At 46.2% G+C, this 24,105-nt stretch overlaps 1 protein-coding gene across 3 annotated transcripts; it reads left to right on the plus strand.

Annotated features, from left to right (window-relative positions):
- The first annotated feature begins 357 nt into the window (after positions 1-357).
- Dyrk2 (dual specificity tyrosine phosphorylation regulated kinase 2) lies at positions 358-14,194 on the plus strand. Of its 3 annotated transcripts, none has more exons than XM_028869626.2 (3): positions 358-590; positions 1,046-1,194; positions 8,358-14,017. In XM_028869626.2, exons 1-3 carry the CDS (start codon positions 542-544, stop codon positions 9,969-9,971), a joined length of 1,812 nt encoding a protein of 603 aa, XP_028725459.1. In that variant the 5' UTR covers positions 358-541; the 3' UTR covers positions 9,972-14,017. The 3 variants fall into 3 exon arrangements, with proteins under 3 accessions (XP_028725459.1, XP_037052637.1, XP_037052636.1); XM_037196741.1 differs by lacking the exon at positions 358-590 and adding an exon at positions 1,953-2,234 and having other exon boundaries at positions 1,176-1,194; positions 8,358-14,194; XM_037196742.1 differs by lacking the exon at positions 1,046-1,194 and having other exon boundaries at positions 506-590.
- The last annotated feature ends 9,911 nt before the right edge of the window (positions 14,195-24,105 follow it).

The following is a 24,105-nucleotide window of genomic DNA, read 5'->3' on the forward strand; positions in this document are numbered from 1 at the left end:
GGGGCCGGGGTGGGAGGTGGGGGGGGTGGGGGGTGGAAGAGGGCGGGGGAGCCCGGGGCGGGGCCTCGGCGGGGGCGGGGCTGGCCTTTCTCGGGCGCGCGAGCCGCGGGGGCGAGCGTGTGCGCGGGCGGGCGGGCGCGCGCGGGCCCGGGAGGAGGCTCCCGAGCGAGTGGGTCCCGGCGGCCGCAGCCTGCTCCCCGCGGCCCCGATGTGAGGGAGTCGGGGAGGCCAGCGGTGCGGCAGGGGAGGGCGAGGCATGTGCACGGGCCGGGGGGTTCAGCAGCCGCCCGAGGACGAGGGGGACGACGGCGGCGGCGGCGGCGGCGAGGAGGAGAGCGGGGGGCTCGCGGCGGCGGCGGGCCCGGGCCGAGGGGATGCAGCGGACTGCGTGTGTCTGGCTGTAGCGGGCGCGAGGAGGCGACGAGGCGCGGGGGACCCGCGTGAGGGGCGACCAGGAGGAGGAGGCGGCGGCGGCGGCGACGAGTAGCGGCGGGACCGGCGGCGAGGGCAGCCCTGCCATGCACGTTCCTCTCCCGCGGCCATGTTAGCCAGGAAACCTTCGGCCGCCGCTCCTGCCGCCTACCCGACCGGTAAGGGCTCCGGGACCCTGGCGGCGGCACGGGGCGCGGGCTGTGCGCGTTGGTGCCCCGGGGAGCCCTGGACCCGGCGGGTTGGGCGAGGGGCGCCCGGAGCGCGGGGGCCCCGGCGCTGCGCCCTCTCGCTTGGCTCGCCCTCCCCTCCCCCGGCCCCGGCGACGTGGGCCCCGGAGCTCCGGGCCCAGCGCTGCTCCCAGCCGGGTCGCGAACTTAACTTTGCAGCTGGCGGGTGCGCGCCGGGGAGCCGCGTCCCGGACCCCCCCTCGCTTTCCCGCACGCTGCCGGCTTTTCCCGGGCCGGGTGTCTCCTTCCATCTTCTCCCGGGGGGGAAGAAAAAAAAAGGGGGTTCGCTGCCCACCGGGGCGGGGACAGGGGCGAGGGGGGGGGTCTGGGTGGCTCTCTTCCCCCACCCTGACCCTCTTTTGTCTCCTCCCGCGCGTGGCTCCCAGGCCGAGGAGGGGACACCGCCGTTCGCCAGCTTCAGGCTTCCCCGGGGATCGGCGCGGGGGCTCCCCGAAGCGGAGTGGGGACCGGCCCACCCTCTCCCATCGCCCTGCCGCCTCTCCGGGCCAGCAACGCTGCCACCGCAGCCCACACGGTGAGACCCGGCTCCGGGGAGGGTGCCAGGCAGATCCTGGGCTTGTGGGGTCCTGACTGTGGGAAGAGAGGGCCGAGTGCTCCACGCCCCTGGCGGGGGCCTGTCCTCGACGCCGCCCTCTGCAACTTGGGCGAGCCCCGAGCTGCTGCCACAAAGGAGATTCGTGGCGTGGGCCCCTCGCTTCCCTCTGGAGCCCGCCCACCCCAGAGCTCCTTTTCCTGGGAACTTCCTCCTTGCGGCTTTCCTTCCTCCCCCTCTTTTTTCATCTCTGCTTCCCAGAGTTCCCTCCCCCCCCCCCCCCCCGGTAAACATCTCCTCCCAACCCCAGGGGTAGTGGATATTTATAGAAACATATGTGTTAGGGGACATCTAGGCCACCCTGCCCGGAAAATCGATCCCCCAAAGAGCCTCCGAGGCCTGGCTCCAGCCAGCAGGGAGCACCCGCCAATGGTCCCCCGCGTGTGGAAGCATGTTTTATGAGAGCTACAGGTTTGAGCACAGCAGAAATTGTAATTAACATGAACAAAAATAAGAGCCACGGCAGTCGTCAAAACAAAACAACCCACCCCCTGTAGGAGTCTCAACATGGATATTACTCAAAAGGAAAGGGCGAGCTGTGCTGTGTAGGTGGCCGGAGAAGGGCACCTGACCAGGGCTGTGGTCCCCCGAGGCCCCGGTGGGGAAGGAGAGCCAAGGCTGGGACTGGCGGCTGCAGAGACTGGATCCGACTTCACCATGTACCTTTTCTCGGCTCCTAGAGATGGCCTTTGGATGGTGACCTCCAGCCTAGAGGAGGTGTCCGCTCTGAGAAGGTGACGGTTTCAGAGGTCTCTTTCCCGAAGGCTCTTTGACAGTGTGAGCACCCTAGGATGGTTCTGCGTGAGGCTGCTTGCAGGATGGACTAAGTGAAAGTTGCGTGGAAGCACCATGTGTGGCCTGCAGGGAGCATCTCTGGGGGTCATATGTGACTGAAACTTGTTTATCACGGGAGACTTGATGAGAGGAAAGGCCTCAGTTGTGGTTGGAGACACGGTAGAGAGGTAAAGCAGTTTCATTGAACACGTTTTGTTTGTTAGCTCTCATTTTGCTTTTCTTTCTCGGTGTGTCTATCCTAGGGGCTGGGAATTCATTACCCAGGGTTGGACTATTGCTGGGAAAGAGAGAGCCTACAGGTAGGAGGGATGTTATTGTCACAGGGGCATCCCTAGTAAGGAACCACCATGGCTTTTCGAGGTTTGGATGTGCTGTTGTTTGGGCTGGTTTAGAATCACCTGACAGTTTGGAAAATACAACATCCATTTTTTTTTCCCCCTCTCCTAACGTGTTGATGTGATCACGTGACATGATGTGACAGGAACGATGACTTGGTTTGCCTCTGACTCCCAGTTTTGGTTTAAGGATGACCTTTACCTGATGAGAACTTCTTTGCCATGTGGAAATATGTAGTAAAACCGGGAGAAGACAAAGTTGCCAGTAGCAGAGTAGCCTGCGGGAGACACCGGGAAGGTATTTCTCAGGAGGGATGCCAGTGTTTTGCTGCGGCCTGTGTGCCGTGTGGCTGTTGTTAACTGGAGGGTAGATTTCAGCCGTTCTGCATCCTTGGATGCTTGGTTCCGAAAGTGAGGCTTTGTGCTTCCCATGTTGTTGGTTTTGACTTGGTTTGTGTAACAGTGCGGTTTGCCCAGATCAAGGGCATTCGGGACCACAGAGTTTATCTGGTTCTTCTCCTGCAGTTTGACCTGAGGATTCGGACTCCACAGGTTCACTGAGCTGTCAGGAGTAGGTAGCCAACTCAAATATGTGCTACAGAGTTGCACACCGTCCTGCCTCCGAGTTTAATGTGCTGCTTGGGACTAGTTCTGGGAACCGGTGTTCGCCTTGTTGTAAATGCTAGCGTCTTTACAGGTGTATGTTCCCATGGCTTCCACACTTTCAGAAGTGTTTGCGTGTTTATTTCCAGAGCAGTTACATCTGGAACTGTTGGGAAATGAGGAGTGAGAAGAAAGGGCATTAAGTGAAAAATGATTTATCATAGGAGCTTGCTCATCTTTGCTTTTAAGCACATGATAGGATTATGAACTTTGGAATTTTCCACGGTAGTTTCTTTTCTGCTTCTTGTGTGACTTTTATACTGCAGTAATTTAGTTTAGGCCAATTTGTCCTAAAAGTAAAACCAATAAGTATCTTGATTCTTGTTAGTTTTTTTTTTCCCTTATAATAATATGTGGCAGATAACAAAATATTTATTTTAAAATATTTTCATTTCTATAAATTCCAAAATATTGGTATATACTTTTATAACTTTGAATATTTAAATTACTATCAATTTTTTTGTTGTGGTTGTTTTGTTTGTTTTTGTTGTTGTTGTTGGTTTTTTTAAGCTCAATTTTATTCTCATAACACCCCCAAAATTTCTAAGGTGACTTTGGGAGGTTTTAAAACACCCAGAAGTCATAGCACACAGAAGCACATGTTGCTTGCCATTTTGGTATTACAAGAGAAAAAGCGCCCAACTTCTGAGACTTCTGTTCATGCAGAATAGCTCATGATTAGAGGAGGGGTTTGTGGATCTCTCCACTTTAACACATACAGTTGTAGGTATTTAAACCACTGGGTTCTTTTCAGCTTGTAGTCTTAAATGTGGCACGTTGTACCACATTAGCAAATAGGCCCGACCCATGGTTTCTGGCTTCAAAAGGCTGAAGTAGGAGCGAAGGGTCTTCAAGGTCCTTAAGTTTATGATATGGTCCTAGCATCTCTGGCTTTTCTGGACATCCCTCCTATTAGGTATCGATTTTGTGCATTTGATTTTGGTTGTGATTTCAGGGTCCAGCACTGTTTGGGACCCCAAATCCCCTCTTTTACTGGAAGCTTCAAGTCAATATCTTCAACTCCTGGAATGTGTAAGGCTCTTGGGTGTTGTAAGATGTCTGCTACAGGTACTTTTTAACCAGCCATCCTTGGCCTTGGAGGCCCGGCGAGATCTTATGACTTGGGCCTCTGGGGATATTTCCCAACTCCCTCAGTGTTGACTTCATGTTTTGAAGATGCAAACACTGTTGCTGAAGAGTGACTTGAAGGGACATTCTTGACTCTCTGCTTCTAGTCAGGAGATATTCGGTGTTTACTGTGTACCCAAGGTTATGTTAACGGGGACTTTAGAAAAATAAAGAGGTGACCACCACCGCCCTCACCCCAGTAATTTCTTGTAGCCAGATGGGTGCGCTTTTTGTCAAAACTGAGTGAGGTGAAGCATTCATGATGAGACAGTACACTGTAGGTACAGAGGGAGATGTTTAATAGATCGGAGGAGGTGAGAGTTCTGGGCATTGAAGAGTGAGTAGGAGTTTGTCATCCAAACAGTGGAAAGAAGGAGATTCGAAGCAGCGTGAGAAAAGGATAGTAGCAGTAGCTGTCCTTGCTAAGTACTATGCCACACATTTTACACACACACTTTACACACACACAAGGCCTCTACTCTCCCCAGTGGCCCTAACGAGGTAGCTTGGAACCTTTCTGCACACAAGGACAGTGCGGTTCAGAGAGATAAGGTAGATCACCCAAGGTCACAGAGTAACCGGCAGAGCCGGATTCATTTCATGTGTGAGAAATATCCGGGCTCTTATCAAACCGACTTCATCCACAAGAGAGGGGTGTGAAAGTGCGTGGTGTCCCTGGGTCCTCGGGGTTCAGCCTTGTTCCTCTTAGGGGTATACCAATGTGTAGATCAGACTGGGAGAACTCTGGCGAGATGTGCTCTCACTGCATGCTGTGGTGGTGGGATGTAGCCATGGGCACAAGCAAGAGCAGTCTCAGATGGACAATATGTACATTCCAACTCAAGAAGTAGTGTGGAGAAAGACTTGAGGAGTTTAGGCGTGCGTGCGTGCGTGCGTGCGTGCGTGCGTGCGTGCGTGCCTGGTGTGTGTGTGTGTGTGTGTGTCTGCCTGCCTGCATATCTGCCTCAATTGTCCCAGTGAAAACAGCAATATAAGGTAAAATATAACCGATAGGACCTGAGTGAGTGGGCACAGGAGGCTTCATGATAGTGTGGAAAGAGGGTGGATGCTGAGAGTGTTTTCCAGGTATATACACTGTCAGGGATTCCTAGGTATTCAGCCAGAGCAATTATTTGGGGAGAGGAGGTTTTTCTTTTCTTTCTTTCTTTTTTTTTAATTTTTTGATTTTTAAGTTGAGGATTATGACAGCAAGAAAGCATGGTTTTATAGAGAGACATTATGAGTGTGTTTGTTTGAGTTGCCTGTGGAAGTGGAAACGCGTTAGCAGTTGGACATGGGGCCTGAGTCCAGGAGGTATGGATGGGCAGGTCTGCAAAAGGACACAGAGGAGACTGCAGCCAACGATGGGTGCTCCTGATAGCCCAGCTGTGCTCAGGAGCGACCAGGAAACAGGAGCGGAAAGTCAAGAGAATGGAAACTTAGACCCACCTGCCAGCAGGAGTCATGGCTGATACTCGAGAGAGAGAGCTGGTGGACCAATTGATGGGCAAGCTCTTTAGTTCTGGTCACTGAAACATTTGGAATAATTTTTTTAGTTTATGCAAAAGTTGATTGCAGTAACCTAAATCAGAGTAAATTCTCGATGCTCAAAAAGTTTTATTTTGCTAACATTTTAAGAATCTTTAAAATCACAAGGTTGGTTTTGTGCTTCCTAAGTTAGTTGTATAGATCTGGGTTATGTGGGTTCTTCTTCTGAAGTACCCTCCATCTTGCCCTGAGGAGAGGGATTTCTTTTTTTAATTTAATTTTATTTAAATATAACATTTCTTTCATTTATTTTACATACCAGCCACAGTCGTGTGTGTGTGTGTGTGTGTGTGTGTGTGTGTGTGTGTGTGTCTCACCTTGCGCGCCCCCCAGGCAAGAGAGAGATTTCAAATCTGGAGTCCTTTCACTGAGCACAGAGGTGAATAAAAGCATGATGGAGCACTCAGCCACCTAGCACTTGAGAGGCTGGTGGCAGTGGAAAGATTGATTTTTTTTTTTTTTCCTTTCCCTAAGGCTAGCCTGTGCTAGCAAGTTCTTGGCTAACTCTGGCATCTTAAAAATATGGAAAAGGGAAGAAAAGGACAGAGAAAAGGGAAGGAGGGAGGGAGAGAAAGAGCAGTCAACAAGTTGGAACTACTTTTACATATGCTCAAGGCTTTTCCAGTGTCTTTTATGGACTTCCTTGCTTTTGAAGTAGAAAAGATACCAACTACTATATAGGGGAATATAAAGTCACCTTACCTGGAGGTATCATCTCTGAGTTCAATAAAAGAAATCTGCTAGAAGTCTCTCTGAGAAATACAATTCTGGATCCTGTGAAGTCAGAGTCGGGCCCAGGAACTGGCTTCTCTCTCTTGTAGAAGGGAGCAGAGCCTCGCTCCATAGATGGCCATTATGCTTGCTGCTTGTCAGTTTAAAAAAAAAAAAGGGGGGGGGGCAAGATCATGGCCTGCTAGTAAGGAAGGTTTGGAATCTCCTTTTCTAGTCCAGGGGTTCCCAAAGCATTTCTTGAATCACTGTGCTACTCTCCCTCACCTCTTTCTTATGGGAGTCTGGATACCCCCAAACAGAGGACTGAGCCCCGATGGCAAAAGACTCGTCTTACTTACTGTAAACTCCCAATGGGCAGGGCTCCTGCCGCTTTTAACTAAGCCCCTCGTTAGCGCTGGCTGGGTGGGTGAGTGAGGTGGATGTTGATGACAAGTTGATTCTTTGAGACTGCAAGGAAAAGTTTCCCCAGAAGGCTGCTGGAAGGAAATCCCAGCCGATGCAGGTTAGGAGAATGGGGGGATCGGCCTTTGCCCTCTCAGTTTTGTTTAGACAGGACTATTCTGGGATGGAGTGTATGCCAGAAATAGAAATTGCCACTTTGTATTTGTAGTGGTTACTGTTTCCTTTGCTCTGAGCAAATACCTGGTCAGGAACCAACTGAGAAGGAGGAAGAGTGCGTTCTGGCTGACGGTTTAAGAAGGGTCACACTGTCGTGGGTGGTAAAGGCACGGTGGCAGGAACCCGAGGCGGCTGTCACATTGCCTCTTCAGGGAGGAAGCAGGAAGAGATGAGGACTGGTGCCCGGCTCACTTTGTTTATTCAGTCCGGGACCCCAGCCCATGGAACAGTGCCGACCGTGTTTAGGTTGGATTGCCCTGCCTCATTTTACCCAGTCTGGAAACTCTTTAGGGGACATGCTCAGAGAGGTTTTGCTCCCCCTAGGAAGTTCTAGATGCTGTCAAGGTGGCAGTATTAACGTCATGTCATTCCTTGTTGGAAAGCTGAGTATCCTAGCAGCCTGTAGAAATAGAAATACGTGCGTGGGTACCGGGCCGTGGACCAGAGGCCCAGACTGAATGGCAGTTGTTCAGCTTGTTGGACAGAATGACCTTAACTGATAGAAGTCAGTGACACCCAGAAACTGTATAGAAAGAAAACAGGTCTGAAGTTTGCCGGGTAACTAGGACACACGTATCTACGGGAGACTCTATCAATAGAAGCTTATTTTGTTTGTCACTGTGTGAGTTCCAGGGTTAATTAGAACTTCCGGGGAAGAAGGAAGCGTCAAGTGTTTCTGGAGGAGCTCCAGATATATACGAGGTGGGGAGTGCTGGACAGGTGTGACGCCCCATCCTTTATTTATAGAAATAAAGAATGCCTCGATGAAGTGTGGAAGGCATCGTGGTCTGGGCGTGGGCAACGGTGTAGATGGCATTTGTTCGTGCTTTACCTGTTTCATTTCCAGATCTGATATGGCTTAAAACACCTGCCATGTGCCAGGCCTCTTATTAAACACTAGGTGCAGAATGGTAACGTGAAGGCCTGATCCCTGCCTCCAGGAGAACTTACTGCTAGGACCAAGGCTCTGTAGCTGTGGCATTCCCAGGACTGCCCTGTGTTTCCTAACCTTGCCCGATCCACGATTGTCCGTCCTTCTTGACTGGCATGCCTATAAGCATCCTATTCATTCTCCCTGCCGGTATATTCATGGGACTTCTTGGGGACACAGCACTTTCCATTGACTAAAACTGATGGTGGCTGTGGGTTCCTGCCAAACTGGGAGTCGGGTGATGAGGACTGGTTTCTGACATCGCGTTGGGGGGGGGGGGGGCAGAGGGCAGGGCCCCCTTCCTTTCTGTTGATGCTTTCTCGTCTGAATTCCAGATTGGCGGCGGCGGCGGTAAGCACACCATGAATGACCACCTCCACATCAGCAGCCACAGCCACGGACAGATCCAGGTTCAGCAGCTCTTCGAGGACAACAGTAACAAGAGGACAGTGCTCACAACACAGCCCAATGGGCTGACGGCCGTGGGCAAGGCGGGCTTGCCTGTGGTGCCAGAGAGGCAGCTGGAGAGCATCCACAGACGGCAGGGGAGTTCCACCTCTCTGAAGTCCATGGAAGGCATGGGGAAGGTGAAAGCCACGCCCATGACCCCCGAACAAGCGATGAAGCAATACATGCAAAAACTCACAGCCTTCGAACACCATGAGATTTTTAGCTACCCCGAAATATATTTCTTGGGTCCAAATGCGAAGAAGCGCCAAGGCATGACAGGCGGGCCCAACAACGGTGGTTACGATGACGACCAGGGGTCCTATGTGCAGGTGCCCCATGATCACGTGGCTTACAGGTACGAGGTCCTCAAGGTCATTGGGAAGGGGAGCTTTGGGCAGGTGGTCAAGGCCTATGACCACAAAGTCCACCAGCACGTGGCCCTGAAGATGGTCCGGAACGAGAAGCGCTTCCACCGGCAGGCGGCGGAGGAGATCCGGATCTTGGAGCACCTACGGAAGCAGGATAAGGACAACACCATGAACGTCATCCACATGCTGGAGAATTTTACCTTCCGCAACCACATCTGCATGACGTTTGAGCTGCTGAGCATGAACCTCTATGAGCTCATCAAGAAGAATAAGTTCCAGGGCTTCAGCCTGCCTCTGGTGCGCAAGTTTGCCCACTCGATTCTACAGTGCTTGGATGCTTTGCACAAGAACAGAATAATCCACTGTGACCTTAAGCCCGAGAACATTTTGTTAAAGCAGCAGGGGAGAAGCAGTATTAAAGTGATTGACTTTGGCTCCAGTTGTTACGAGCACCAGCGTGTCTACACGTACATCCAGTCGCGCTTTTACCGGGCCCCGGAAGTGATCCTTGGGGCCAGGTACGGCATGCCCATTGATATGTGGAGCCTGGGTTGCATCCTCGCGGAACTCCTGACGGGTTATCCCCTCTTGCCTGGGGAGGATGAAGGGGACCAGCTAGCTTGTATGATTGAGCTTTTGGGCATGCCCTCCCAGAAACTCCTGGATGCGTCCAAACGAGCCAAAAATTTCGTGAGCTCCAAGGGTTATCCCCGATACTGCACTGTCACGACGCTTTCGGACGGCTCTGTGGTCCTCAATGGAGGCCGCTCCCGGAGAGGGAAACTGAGGGGTCCACCGGAGAGCAGAGAGTGGGGGAACGCACTGAAGGGATGCGATGATCCTCTTTTCCTTGACTTCTTAAAACAGTGTTTGGAGTGGGATCCCGCGGTCCGCATGACCCCGGGCCAGGCTTTGCGGCACCCTTGGCTCAGGAGGCGCTTGCCAAAGCCTCCGACCGGGGAGAAGACGGCGGTGAAGAGGGTCACGGACAGCACTGGTGCTATCACGTCCATTTCCAAGTTACCTCCACCTTCCAGCTCGGCTTCCAAGCTGAGGACTAATTTGGCACAGATGACAGATGCCAATGGGAATATTCAGCAGAGGACAGTGTTGCCAAAACTCGTTAGCTGAGCTCCAGTCCCCTGATGCTGGCAAGCTGAGAAATGCGTTGTAGCTGAGCCTTATTGGGTTGGAAAGTGTAGCTCAGACCTGTTTTTATTTGCTCAAAAACTCGACTTATTTGTATCTTTTCAGCACTTGATGTAAGACAGTTTGTTTTGTTTTTATAAATACATGGGGACAATGCTTTAAGTTTTTATACTTTCTGAAACCTTTTTTTATTTTATTTTATTTTATTTTTTTTGCCCCCTTCCTTGTGTTCTAAAAGTAAGATGAGCCTTACTGTAGTTCGTGGCAGAGTGATCGTATCAGTGGCAGGCCATTGATTTCTTCATGACTGACACCCACTTACAGATTGGTCACGCATATTCACTATGTTTTCATGGTTCGTCCTCTACGCTCCCCAGGGAGGTGGGCCCCAGGGGCCCTCCCGCGCTCCGGGTTCACACAAGAGCGTGAGCGCACGCCTTGCCTCCATTTTCCCTCAGTTAACCTGGGTCAGAGTGGAGGTGGAGGAAGAAGGGTCCCGGTGAAAAATCTCGAAGAAAAACTGCACCTTAGAGATTGTCTTTTTTCCTTAAGGTGTGTTCAAACAATCACAGAATAGATTGCCCAGGTCTAAGCCCGCCCACTTAACATTCTGAAGTTCTTAAGCCACCAAGCAGCATTTAGGGGATGGATGGAAACTGAGATGTGTGAATTCCTCCCAAGGCTCTGGGAAGTCGGCAAGCTGTCACATAATCGGGAAGCCTTCTGATTATAGAATTGCTTTTTCGCCTAATTTTAGGACTTTTCCCCCCACTGTGCCCCGCTTCCCCTTCTCTGTCTCTGTCCCTCCTTTATCACACCTCTGTCGCCTGCATTTCGTGCGTCTTCTTCCTTCAGCTGTCTATCCCAGACTGTTAATGCAGAGAGCCATTGCGGCTGCCATTATGTCCGGAGTGTCATACCCCAGTTTCCAAAAGAACAGCGGCCTAGCTGCCTAGGTAGGAATGTGAATAGTTCCCAAGGAGACTTAGCCGGCCCGAGTGCGTTCACCCTGTAGGCGCCACGGAGGTTCCCTTAGCCTGGGAAAGCATCAACTCTTTCGTTAGAAAGAAAAGGGGGTTTGAAAAATCCTCCTGGTGAAGAGAAGTCACCGTGGCCCACTCCGCTGGGCCAGTTTTAATAACACAGTGAAAGGAGGAGGAACTCAACCTCCAGTTAAATGGTTTGACTTATCCTTTGATTCGTTAGAAGAGCCACGGAAACCACATCCCTCTGTTCAGTTTTACGTTCTTTTTGCATTGCGCGGAGTGTTTTTGTGGGGATGATGACACTTTTCCTGAAAGTAACTGAGAGTTAGGTAAAAGAATATTTTCTTCGCTGAATAATAATTATTTTCACAGTGAAAATTTCAGTATTTTATCACTAATGGATGAACGGTGATATATATCAATTTCAAGGCACGTGGAAAGAATTTTTTTAGTATGTGCAATTTAATAGAGAAAGATTTCTGCCTGTTTGGACAATAGGTTTTGGATAGTAAAAATTAGGATAAATAATCTTTTATATGCACAGATATTATTGTATTGCCTGTAAATCGATTTACAAGTACTTAAAGCATGGTCCCCAGTGAGGCCAAGAAAGTTTCCGGTTAAGTTTTTTTTTTTTTTTAAATTCTATGTTTTCTCTTATTTTAAAAAAACAAAAAGCAAAAAAAAAAAAAGTGTCATTTTGAATAAAACATTTTTCTTATCTTGAGGCTTTGCCAGTTGATGGTGGAAAAATATGCTCAGGAATTATTTCAAATATTTGCCAAAAATGAGTAATAAGATTAGTTTATTAATAAGTTATCGATATCGCTGTTTGCTTTACTATTTGAGGATGCCATTGGTAAATTAATTTGTACCTTCTGTACTTAGCAACGATAGCTTAGTTCCCTAGTCAAATTCTTTAGCATACTATACACATTTCTGTGTAATCTGTGAAGTGCAATAATATGTCAGTAAGTTACATCTTAAATGATGCTCATGTGACAGTACCCCCCAAATCAGTGGCTTAGAGGACTTAAAAATTTGTGTATTTATTTTTTTAAAAATTGGCGTAAAGGCATGAGAAATAAGGTTTGGTCTGGGGACTTTTGTAAAAACTACGAGTCTCTTAATGATGGCTAGTGTCTTTAGGTCATTACAGTTAATCTAAAAGCTACAAAAGCCGTTTTCCCCTCCACGGCTCCAGCTCTGTTCCCACGATCACTTAGTTGTGAGCCTGAGCCCCGCTCTTAATAACCCCCCTGTAACACAGCTGTACTTGCCACAGTGGACTAAACCTGCTTGTCTTCCCCCCCGCCACCACACAAAACTGGTTCTTCTGAGGCCAGCAGAACATTCATGAGGAGCTTTATCCACAAATGCAACCGGAAACTTTGAAGCCAAACTACAACGTGCAGTGCTACAGGGCTTTTCTTTCTTTCTCGCTGTCTTTTTTTCTCTCCCTCCCCCCCCAGCCACGGTGAAATTTCCTTTAATTCCTAAAAGCCGACGTGTTTCAGCATTTACTGATACAGCTGCTTTGAGAAGAATCCTATTTAATTATTGTGTCTCAAATGAAACCTGTTGCCTCTTCGTGATCTTAAAACCTAAATAAAGGGCTCTGATAGGCTACTAGGAGTCGGCTTGGAAACGGTCCTTGGTCTCACAGGTTACCATTGTCTAGGGATGTCTGAGCTGTTTTTGGATTTAGGAGTAGCACAGTGTCGTCTCGTCTTTGGTTGCAGTCTCTTTGGGCTCCGTTTCTTGCACGGCCAGGGTGTTCTTAGCACAACCGTGGAACACCGCGTGGTGCAGGACAGTGTGGATTAACATCTTACAGGAGAAATGTGCTCTTAGTGTTAACAATGTGCCTTTTGTTCTGAATGCCATGTTGTAGGGCATGCATTTTTTTGGCCTCTTTAACTCTTTGAACTAGAGGTAGTAAGGATGGACGCCACCTCTGCAAAGATAACATCTGTCTTAAATATCTAGATTTATAGGCCTTAATAGAAACCATAAGGCGTGAATCGTCATTGGGCGCTGAGCAAGATAACCATGGGTTAGTTACACCAGGAATTCCGGTGTTTGAGGGGTTAAAGATGGTCTTTGTTGTCTCTGAACATCAGACTGATTTTTTAAATGATATTTTTTTTTTGTTATGCTAACACTAGACAAAAAAAAAAAATCAACTGTATTTGTAAAAATTTACCTCAAACCATTTAATTTTATAGTGTGATTAATCCCAGGGCATTTGGTATGAACCAAAGTGCATTCCTTTTTTTATATACCTGGCTCTAGCAAGGATGGCCAGGATTTTTACAATTTGGGTGCAAGGCACTTAAGCCACTTTTAAACTTACTGGGTGGTGTGGAGTCACGTGAAATGGCTCCATCAGAACGTTAGGAAATACTGTAGGCATCAGTAGCATTGGGCCATATTGGAATCTTAAAAGCGCGAATTATTTCGAGGAGAACATTCGTTTTTTTGTAATTTTTTTTTTTCCATCAAGAATATTTCTGGTAAGCAGAAGATTTTTAAAATAAAAATCAACTGATTTGGTTGGCAAAGGTTTTAATATCGCCCAACCTAATGCTGTGGTAGCATTTTAAAAAAACAAAAGTATTTGTGGACTCTTTTGTTTTTAGGGGCTTGTACATCTCTCCGCTATGGACATATTATATAAAAGTCATTGTAATTAAACTCCGCTCAACTGCTACAGTTATGTCTAGGCAGTGGCTTGGGTTTCTATCGAGCAACAACTTAGACACGTGACTGTAATAATGCTGCAACTGTGTGTACTGAAAATATGTGAAAATGTTTGAATGTGGACTGTGTATATATGTATGTACAAACTTCTGTGAGATGCTGCTGTCACCACTAAACGTGGAACGTGTTCTAGTGGGTTTGAATCCTAGTGGCCAGTTCTATGATACTGTATGTATTGTACAGAGATGGCGGGAGGAAGACTGTTTAGTGAATATTTGTTAAATTTTATTGTTGTGGCCAGAGATAATTTCAGAATAAAATTTTAATGTCCTACCTTAACTTTTCCCCCCTTTTCTAACTATAATTTAACTCCCCATCTGTTTCTGGTACAATTTATTCCTGGTTTGTTAAACCTGGAGAGACGTGAGCATGTCTTGAGACGTTCAAATGGTCCATTTCTGCTAATCTGTTCACCTGCTGTGGCTTATTTCTTCACTATAAATGTGCAAATTTTGAGTTGTTTTTTTTTTCTTTAAATGAGGTTTTAAGAAGAAATTCCTACTAAATCTGAGCTCTCAAGATATTCTACTTATCGGTAGTAATTTTGTGTTAGTTTTTCTTTCTACTACAATCTGTATATATCAGAGCTTCAAATCTTTTTCTCCCTCGAGCTTGCAGTTAGCAAAGGGGGAGTGGGGTGGGGTGGGATGGGATGCTCAGTTCCTCCCTGAAAGCCTTCATCCTTTCCAGTGTCCAGTTCCGGTTGGCTGTTCCCAGATGTTCTTGGGTGGACCCCAAATATGCATGCTTTTGCTGGTTCTATCTGTGGTGTTGTCTGTGGGGGTTTTTGGTGGCTCCTGACATATGACTGGGTCAGGAAATAAGGCTTGTTAACTGCAGCCAACTCTAAATGTGTCAAGCTGAGTTAACTCCAAACTGAAGAGTTTACTTACCGATGGCAACCAACGAGGCGATCTGTCAGACGGCGCTGGGACATAAATGTAGATCAGTGTTTCCCTTGTGGCAAGAACCACCTCACACCTTGTTTACGTCCCTGCTGCTGGAGAATTCGGTGGCTTCCCATATCTTATCCATAGGAAGTGGATTTGCTGAAAGAAGGGGGTGTGAGATACCCAAGCCCAGATTTTGTCCTCACACACCATGCAGAGGTTTTCATAGTCGCCTCTCTTGCTGCACAGAGTTCACATCCGGTGTGAAAACACAACAATCAGAAGAGTAACTGACCAACCCAGAGCCAAACAAAATGGAAATGTCTTAAGTGATGGGCCTGCTTCGGATGGAAGCCCAGGCAGACCCACAGTGCCCTTGTCCAACCCAGGAAAGATGAGTGGCCACTCTTTCATTAAATCTTTCTGAACTCTGAAGTCGATTAATGCTGTATTCTGTTTGAGTCCCTCTAATCATTTACCTTTTGGAATCAGCAGCTATAAAAAAAAAATAAGTATTCAGAAATGAGGGACTTCAAAATTGCTTTCAAAGCAGCCCTAGAGAACGTTCCTTGTTCGCATCAATATGGGTCTTTTCAAGAAGGTGGGACTTTGATTACTTTTGTGTTTTGGGGAGGGCTTTAGAAGGAACCTCAAACCACAGGTATTGGTGGCTTTATTTCCTTTTTTTTTTTTTTTTTAAGTTTGAATTACACTGCTCTTCCTTCAGACTTTATGCAGATAAAACCCTTGTCACTGGTGGTTTATAAGTCCCTCCCAAAAGAAAGTTTGACCGCTGTGTTGGGTATACACGAGAAAATTGTGTCTTCATGCAAAGTGGTTAGTGTCTTTGGTTTCACTTCGACTTAACTGGTTGGCTGTAATCGCATCCTTAGTAACTGTGAAGCAGACAGGGATTGCCATTCCCTCGCATCTCAAGGAAGTTTAGTACGCACTTCAAGAGTGAGTGTGACTCTCTGGAGTGTTAACTGAGTCTACCAAGGACGTGCAGAGATGTACTGTAATTGCACTGGGTTTGGCAGAGCATAGGAACATTGCTCCCTGCAAAGGAGAGATCCCAGTGTCATATGGGCATCATCCATATACATTCCTTTGAGCTATAATTATCCTCAATTCTGAAGAAAATTAAATGACTGATGTCAGGCTGTAAAAACAGAAATAGGTCTAAAGTGAAGAAGTTTAGAAAGAAGAAAGGGATTTTTACTAGCTATCAATTTCCAATTAAATCTTTTCCATTGAGAAACCGCAAAAAAAAAAAAAAAATTGATGACTATAACATTTTAGTCTCTTTAGTTAAGTCTGTAAATTTAGATGCAACTGCACACACCCATTAATTTGCAGGAGAGTCGCATGTGGCCATTTGTGGGAAAGGTGACTAGCTCTGTTCTTATTTCCTGTGTTCTTAAAATGTTTCTTTCTTACATTCGAGTGTACGAAAATATTTTTGACACATTACTTCTCAGGGAATTAAAAAATTACACTGATTGTAGCAGTAGGTAAGTCTCCTAAATTCAGATTTGCTCAGGTTCTCTACCCTTTGCCTCCATATTTAAGTAAATATAGTATGCTTAACAGGGAAATATATAAATATAAACATCTCAGATACAGTTTTAAAATACCAAATTGTAAATAAATCAGTTTTGACAAACTAAAGGATTGTGTCTTTCCTTCCTTTCTATTAAAGGTTACTTACCTCCTACATTTAAGAAGATTTAAATAAAGAGACCATTTCTTCATGGGAAAAAAATGAAGTATTCTTTATAAAACCAAGGCCCATGAAAAGATCATTTAATAAAAATTCTGAATATTTAGTTGTTTAGGGGCAATCTCGGTGTGTAAGTGATTATAATCAGACTTAGTAAATACGCATATGATTAAATTGGGGCTAATTTGTCATCCTTTTCTCTGAAAGTCAGTACCTTACTTAATTTCTCCTTTCCCAAGAATTAAAATCTTTGGACTTGCGGCCTGAGTTTGCTTAAATTGAACAAGAAACACATTGACGCCATAGAATCTTTTTTAACATCTGTTGCAGACTGCGTTCATTTGCCAAGATCGCCCTAAATGCCTACGTGTAAGGTTGGGTCATAGCACTAGAAATGAAAAGTATTGAACAGAAACCAGACCTGGATCCCGTCTTCAGAGAGTTGTTAGGCTGACTGTGAAGGCAAGCCTAATACAAATAATTACATGAATGAAGGACTACAAATGTAGTCAAGTGTGAAAGAGAAGCACGTGGCAGTGAGTGTGTGCACAACCGCAGAGCAGTTGTGTTGGGTTGCGCTGTGTTGTGTGGTGTTGTGTAGGTCATGAGTGACTTCTCTAGGAAATGGCCTTTTCTGAGGAAGCAAGAACAGGGTCGGGAGATGGAAGTGATCAGGCAGCTGAAGGAAGGTCCTTGTGGAGGCACTCCGGAGAAGGAGAAACTTGGTGTGAAATGCAGCTGTAGTGGTTGCGTGCCCGACCAGGCCAAGCTTGTAGATGACGTTGAAAGTTTGACATCCTTTATCTCAGGTACAAGGAAGTGACCAACGGATTTTTTTTTTTTAAGATTTATTTATTTATTATGTGTACAGCATTCTGCCTACAGGCCAGAAGAGGACACAAGATCTCACTACAGATGGTTGTGAGCCACCATGTGGTTGCTGGGAATTGAACTCAGGACCTCTGGAAGAACAGCTAGGGCTCTTAACTGCTGAGCCATCTCTCCAACCTTGACCAACAGATTTTTTTAAGGGAAAAAAAAAAAGATGCCACAAGCAAACTGGCTCTCCCTGGCTGTCTCTAGAAGACTGAAGGAAGGAAAAGCAGATGAAGAAAGGCCACTTGAAAGTATTGATAAGAACTGACAGAGGTTGGGTGTGGAGATATCTGCAGAAGACAAATAGATAGGAAGACTATGAAAAGAGAAAGCAGGTGTTAGTGTATGAAAAACAACTATTTTAGGTTTGCTTCTCGGAATCGAAGGGAATTGTAATGCCCTATTTGTTCAGAGCGAATTGGAGATTAATGTGTTTGGTTAAACTGGGAAGGACCGATGAACTATCGTTTGCTAAAGACTTGAAGCCTTGGAGTGAAATCCCACTTACTAATTCATGGGAAACACGTTGAGGAACTTCCAGATTTAAGAGATGATTTAACATACACACACAGGCGTAGGGAAAGGTTGTAGAGACCAGCCAAGCCAAATTCTCCAACAAACAGCCATAACATCCCCCTGGTTAGGGTACCTCTCCTGCTTCTCCTTTCTCTCCTAGAAATTAAACATTCTAGAGATGGAACTGAATAGTGCAGATCCATGTTCCCTGAATATCTGAAGCTGTTGGTTATATGGAATGAACCCTGCATAGACAAAGTTCTTTACAAACTTGTGGTAAAGTTTAATTTATAAATTCGGTTTGGAAAGAGATGACTAATAGCTAATAATGAACTAGAATGATATACAGTGATAAAATGATCAGGGTCAGTACTTTTGTCATTGAGGCTATATAAATAAAGGTCACTTGAACACCAGCCTTGTGGATCTGATAACCAAGGTGGCTACATCTGAAACACGTTTGATGTGTAGAGCATGTATACCTTGGACATAACGGACGTATCATGTCCTAGGTAGTATAGTATGAGATCTCACTACTCAGAGTGATATGCAGTTTAAAATGTATTAATTATTTCTGAGATTTCCCATTTAGTATTTCCAGCCTGTAATTGAGAGCCTGATGGTAACTGGCACCGTGGGAAGAGAAACCTCAAATAAGGTTTGCTACAGAAACTTTAAGGATGGAACATGGTAGTTGTATGTGGTGTGTCTGGTTTACCAAAACAGTAATAATGAGGAAAGAAGGAAGTAGCTTGCTGATCTCAAGCATTTGATGTTTTCTTTGGAAGGTCATTTGTGTTGTTGCTGGATAAAAAGCTTCAAAAGGGTTTTGTTTTTTCCAGCCAGGTCTCAGTGGAATTCAGATGGGTACAGAGCTAACAGGCAGTTTGAGAGAAGAGAATTGTTCTCACAGAGGTGGGTATTGTTCATCACCCAACATGTATGGAGCTACAGTATAATTTGGGGCCTAACCTAGACAGAGCAGGAGAGTGAAGCATAAGTCTATGGGAAGGTGCATATCACCATCCCGTGGTTTCTTCAAATGTGCAGTGTCCCAGGCACTTACAAGTGCCTTCTGTCTGGAAGGCACAAAATTGGGCAAGGTGGTACTGCCAAAGCCCACCCTCACATCTCCTTCCCTCCACCTGGGAAGAAGATCTCAGTGCTCGGTGAGCGGAAGTGAGATGAGAGAGACAGCATCCTCCTCGACCACTTCCTTCCCTCACCGCTCCCAGGCACACCGTGTCCCAGGCACAGAACACAAGTGTTGTCTGCAGATAACGCTGTAGTCTCGAAGGTGGGTGATTAACAGGTAATTGCTAGAATGCCAGCTGTGAGAAGCACAGGAAAGCAACAGTGAGTAGATGCTGGGAGGAAGGTAAAGGTCCCTCAGGAGATGATGCTTTGTACAGGATGTGCCATTCTGCAGGATGTAAAAGCTCAGCCTGGGAAGAGGGCTCTCCAGGAGCCCTCTCTAGGACCTGATGTACCTCTTGTGCCTGGATGGTCCAAAGTGGGAAGTGGGGGCAGGCAAAGCCAGACTGTGAACCGGGCTACCCAGACCGTGGTGAGGCCCCAGAGTTGAGTGTGATTATACCAGAAAGCCATTGGAACAATTAACATAGTTGTTTAAGCAGCCCCTCTGGATTCTCATGGAGAAAACTTAGAAGAGAACCATGAGCAAGTCGGTGCTGACGTTCTCCTTCATGAGGACGGAGCATCGTTTGTGCCTGGCTTTGAGGAGGAATTTGATAGATATAAAAAAATGTTTCCAGATCACAGGTTTTACTCTCAAAGAGAGGAAAGGGGGGAGGGGGAGACCAGGTCATTCACAAGAGGCTTAGTGGCTTTTACCTTAAGAATTTGAGAAGCCTCTGAAACTTCAAGTTCCACAGATCTAATTAAACATAGAAAGGACATTTCTAGTCAATAAGAAAGACAGTAAGAAGTTAAAAAGTAGACAAAAGTCTGGTCTTAAAAGTTACACGAGAGAGCCGGGCGGTGGTGGCGCACGCCTTTAATCCCAGCACTCAGGAGGCAGAGGCAGGCGGATCTCTGTGAGTTCGAGGCCAGCCTGGGCTACCAAGTGAGTTCCAGGAAAGGCGCAAAGCTACACAGAGAAACCCTGTCTCGAAAAACCAAAAAAAAAAAAAAAAAAGTTACACGAGAAATCAATCAAAAGGTTTTGTTGTGAATCAAAGCAATGTAAATTAAGCCGTGGGTTTATTTTTCATCAATAATCGAAGAAACATCCATGATCAGTGTTTCCAAAAAGAACATGGTGGCGCAATCTACTCATTAGATGCGGCAGGGGCTAAAATTAGCAGAACCTTCTGGAAGGCACCTTGACAATTTGCCCTAGAGCTTTAAAAACTTACAGTTGCATTTGCCTGCCAATTGACCTCAAGAATGTGTCATCAGAGGAAGTCCATGATGTTCACAGAATGTGTATACAGAATAATCACATCAAGTAGCACAAACCTGGGAAAACACTAGTGTGCATCAACCAAGGATTGCTTACTAAATTACACTTCAGTTAAGTTTTTATGCAATTAGAAGCAAACAAATTAAAAAAAAAAACCACTCAAACTAACAACACACATTCCACCTGAAATAAGACACAAGACTGACCGTTCTCCTTGCCAAAAAGTAGGGGCAGAGAGTTGTCATCCGTACAAAGATTAGAAAGAAGGATATCATTATGACGAGGAGCCAGGATGGTTAACCTTGTTTGTCAACTCTCTTGGATTCAAAATCACCATGGAAACAAATCTCTGAGCATGGCTGTGGTGGAGTTTCTAGGCTGGGTTGATTTTAGGGGAAAGACCCTTTAAAATGTGGGTGACATTATTCCAAGGGCCTGGACTGAATATAAGGGGGCAAGTGGGATGGTAGCAGTCTTTTCTGCTCCTTGACTGTGGATACAGTCTACTCCACCATCTTGTGTTCCTGACCGCATGTCCTCCCTGCCCTGAGGGATGACACCATTCACTTGTGACCCAAAGTAAATCCTTCCTCCCTTAAATGTTCCTTGGTAGGCATTTGTTCACAGCAGTAGAAGTAACTCATATAGTATCTGTTTTTCATTTTCATTTTCTTATTTTTCACAATGAGCATTCATATTTTATTCTTTAAAAAAACTTATTGCATTTGTTTGTCAAAGATAATGCAGTAGAAGTCAATAACATGGTGGCAGATGATTATGACGTGTGGACTTTGGCATTGGTGAAGCGGCACTCTTGGTGTCTTGATGATCCATATTGGACTGTTCAGCTGTGTACTTCCTCACGCCACTTTCTGTGACCTGAAACACAGCTCTTCTTGGCTCACATGACTTTGGCTGGTTTTAAGTCTTGGCTAGCCAGTACTTCTCAGCCCTGCCTGGTCCCCACTTTGGCCAGCTCACACTGACCAAGCTCTTCCTGCTATGGTCTCCCTTGTTCATGTCAATACCCATTTTCTTAGACATTTCATCATCAGGGTGGTAATTAATTGTCAATCTTTCGGTTTCATCAGGGCAAAGGACTGTCTTTTTTCTTATCATGGTACCTCTAAGGACTAGTACAGACTTTAGGGCAGAACAGGTTTTTCATATAAATCCATGAAGGAATGAATAAAGTTCTTGGAGAGGGTCCAGGAGAAGGCTGAGGAAGGCGACCATGGATACTCTCTCAGGAAATCTCAGGAATATAGAGGAAATGGAATGGACTAGCAAGTACCTTGAGAGGCTGGTGGGAACAAATAGGAGCTGGGTGCAGATGCACTCACAGCCCCTGGTCATAACTGTGGGCAGATGGAGCTGTGGAACCATGGAATCTTTTTCTGTGTAGCCCATGGTGCTGTGGAATAATCCTCTTGTACACTGTAAAGATTTGTCACTCAAATTGGCTTAATAAAATGCTTATTGGCCAGTATCCAGGCAGGGAGTATAGGTGGGGTGACCATACCAAGGATGATGGGAAGGAGAAGGGCAGAGTCAGGAGACGGGAGCCAGTTTTCCAAGAAACAAGATGCCAGAGGGCTGGGAAAGCCACGGGACATGTGGCAATACATCGATCAATAGAAATGGGTTAATTTAAATATAAGAGCTGGTTAATAATAAGCCTGAGCTATTGGCCAAGCATTTTGTAATTAATATAAGCATTTGTGTGTTTAGTTGGGATGGGGAAGTTGGGACGAAAAGCTCCGTTTATACAATGGTAAACCAGAGTGTGATACCACCCGCTTCAACTCCTCAGGGGTTTCTCCTCACACTGAGGAGAAAATGCACACTTCATTTGACACAGGCTTCGAAGCCCTTTGCTGTTCGGCTCCCGTTTCTAGTCTCGTTTGGTTCTCCCTGATCGTCTGGCTAGGTGTGTTCCAGCCACAGCGGTCTTCTGTGAGTTCCCTGCACGTTTCATCTCGTTTCTACTTGTGGAGCTCCATGCTTCCTGTTCCCTCTGCTGATGCTCACCTCTCCAGTCTTTATGTGGTTTATGTCTTACTGTTTAGCCCGAGATTAGACACAGCTCCCTTTCTCCATGCCCACCTATCACATCGCCATTTAAAACAAACAAACAACAACAACAACAAAAACCACCCATCAACATCTGGAAAAAAAATCTTATTTGTCTGTTTGGCAGTTATCATTTTTCTCCTGCATTAAGTTTGTTGTGCTACTTTTCCTCCTTAGATGTGAGGGAAAAAAAAAAAACCTCCAGATATAATACCAATGAAAGACCAAGGAAATGATTCAACACAAGTCTAGCTTCTAGGTGAATCAATGAATTTTATTGGGGTTACTTATAGACACATGAGTGAGGGGGTTTACGTACAGGAGTGCGACTAAGTCAAAGATAGCTACGTCACTGGACGCCTACACCCATGTGGGAGACTCCTTACAGAAGTTGCATCCTCAAGATCTCCCTGCTCAACTTGCAGGCGGCTTCATGGGAGAGTCTCTTCTGCCCCTCCCAATTGTTTACTGCTTATGCAATGTCGAGGATGGGGCTTTATGAATCTGCTGAGTTCCATGTACTTCCTGAGCCTTGTACATTTCCTTAGCTTTCCGGGTCTCATAAACTTCCCCCTCACTCTGGGCGTGAATACTTCTATTGGAAGAAATATGATAAACAACAAGATGTCAACAGTATTTTGGGGTGTTTGGTTGACTATTTCCTACTGCCTTAGCAGTACTGTCGTGTCGTAGGTACTCCTATTTATAACTGAGGGCCATGTGTATTTGGAGGAAATTAGGCTAGGGAGAAGTTAGAAATTAACAACGCTGTGTGTTTACAAAGGCAAATAGATACTCTTTCTAAAGCCAATCTTTGAATGCTTGGCATTGACTACCTAGAATCCTCCATTGGCATTTACTCAGGGTTCAGTAGGAAATAATGCTGTGATTGATTAGTAATATCTGCCCTGGGTAAAGAAATGGGGAGCTGTAGAGATAGATGTCTCTGTTTTTCTGTATTTCAGTATGCCTTGCTTGGATTCTAATCTTGACACCTGGAAGGTGATCAAGACATTGCTGAGATGAGATGTTAGTTAAGATTTAATTAAGTAGATTGCTCCTCTCCTCCCTTTTTTTGGAGCCAACACAACACCAGGAACATAATGTATTCATTTCAGTGTAATGTATTAATTCTCTAATATCGCATTTGCCTTGCATGCTTATGGATCTGGAAGGACAGGAAAAGGACACAGAGCATTTCCTTTCATCATAAACTTCTTACATTTACATTCTCAGCGCTTTATTTTGTGAGTGGCCTGAAGTAAGTGCAGCCCCATAGCCACAACAAGGTGGACGGAGGCTACCGTGGAGTTGTATTCATGGTTCTGATCATTGCTGTCTTCTTTCAGCCTGGGCATCTGCATCTCCCACCCCCTGAGTTACTTATTGCCTCTTGAAAACAGTAAGGCCTGCAAACCAAGGTGGTCATATCCCTTTGTGTCCCAACTCAACAGGTAAACGATGAGCTGATTTAACCCAAGGACCTTTACCAACGAGCAGAAGTGACTATAAAGATAAAAGCTTTCCCTCTCTCTAGACTTGTCCTGGGTACATTCCTCGGTGAGAAACAGCACACTGGGTTTGTTTCCTGTCTCCTTCATGCATCAAGCTATCTTGAAATGTGGATTTGAAAACCCAGCATAGAGCGCTTGACCCATGGGCCCCGGAGCAGGATCTGCTCAGCATACGCCATTTATTAGTGTTTGGATTAATCTCTGGGCACCCATGACTCACTCCAGAAGTGCAACGGTCATAGACCTGTGGTCCAGAGGGCTTGGCACCGTGGCCACTTCCGCCATCCTCTCTGAGTAAGTGCTGCTATTGATTGTGCCCTGAGCATACGCCAGAGATGGTTGGATCTCTT

The sequence above is a fragment of the Peromyscus leucopus genome, chromosome 18 (assembly GCF_004664715.2).
Source record: "Peromyscus leucopus breed LL Stock chromosome 18, UCI_PerLeu_2.1, whole genome shotgun sequence".
NCBI classification, from domain to species: domain Eukaryota; kingdom Metazoa; phylum Chordata; class Mammalia; order Rodentia; family Cricetidae; genus Peromyscus; species Peromyscus leucopus.

Excerpts from the sequence above, each read along its gene's own strand:
- Dyrk2 (XM_028869626.2), top strand. The coding sequence starts at position 542 with ATGTTAGCCAGGAAACCTTCGGCCGCCGCTCCTGCCGCCTACCCGACC. Across the intron at positions 591-1,045 it reads TCCTGCCGCCTACCCGACCG|GCCGAGGAGGGGACACCGCC; the intron begins GTAAGGGCTCCG and ends CGTGGCTCCCAG. Across the intron at positions 1,195-8,357 it reads CTGCCACCGCAGCCCACACG|ATTGGCGGCGGCGGCGGTAA; the intron begins GTGAGACCCGGC and ends TCTGAATTCCAG.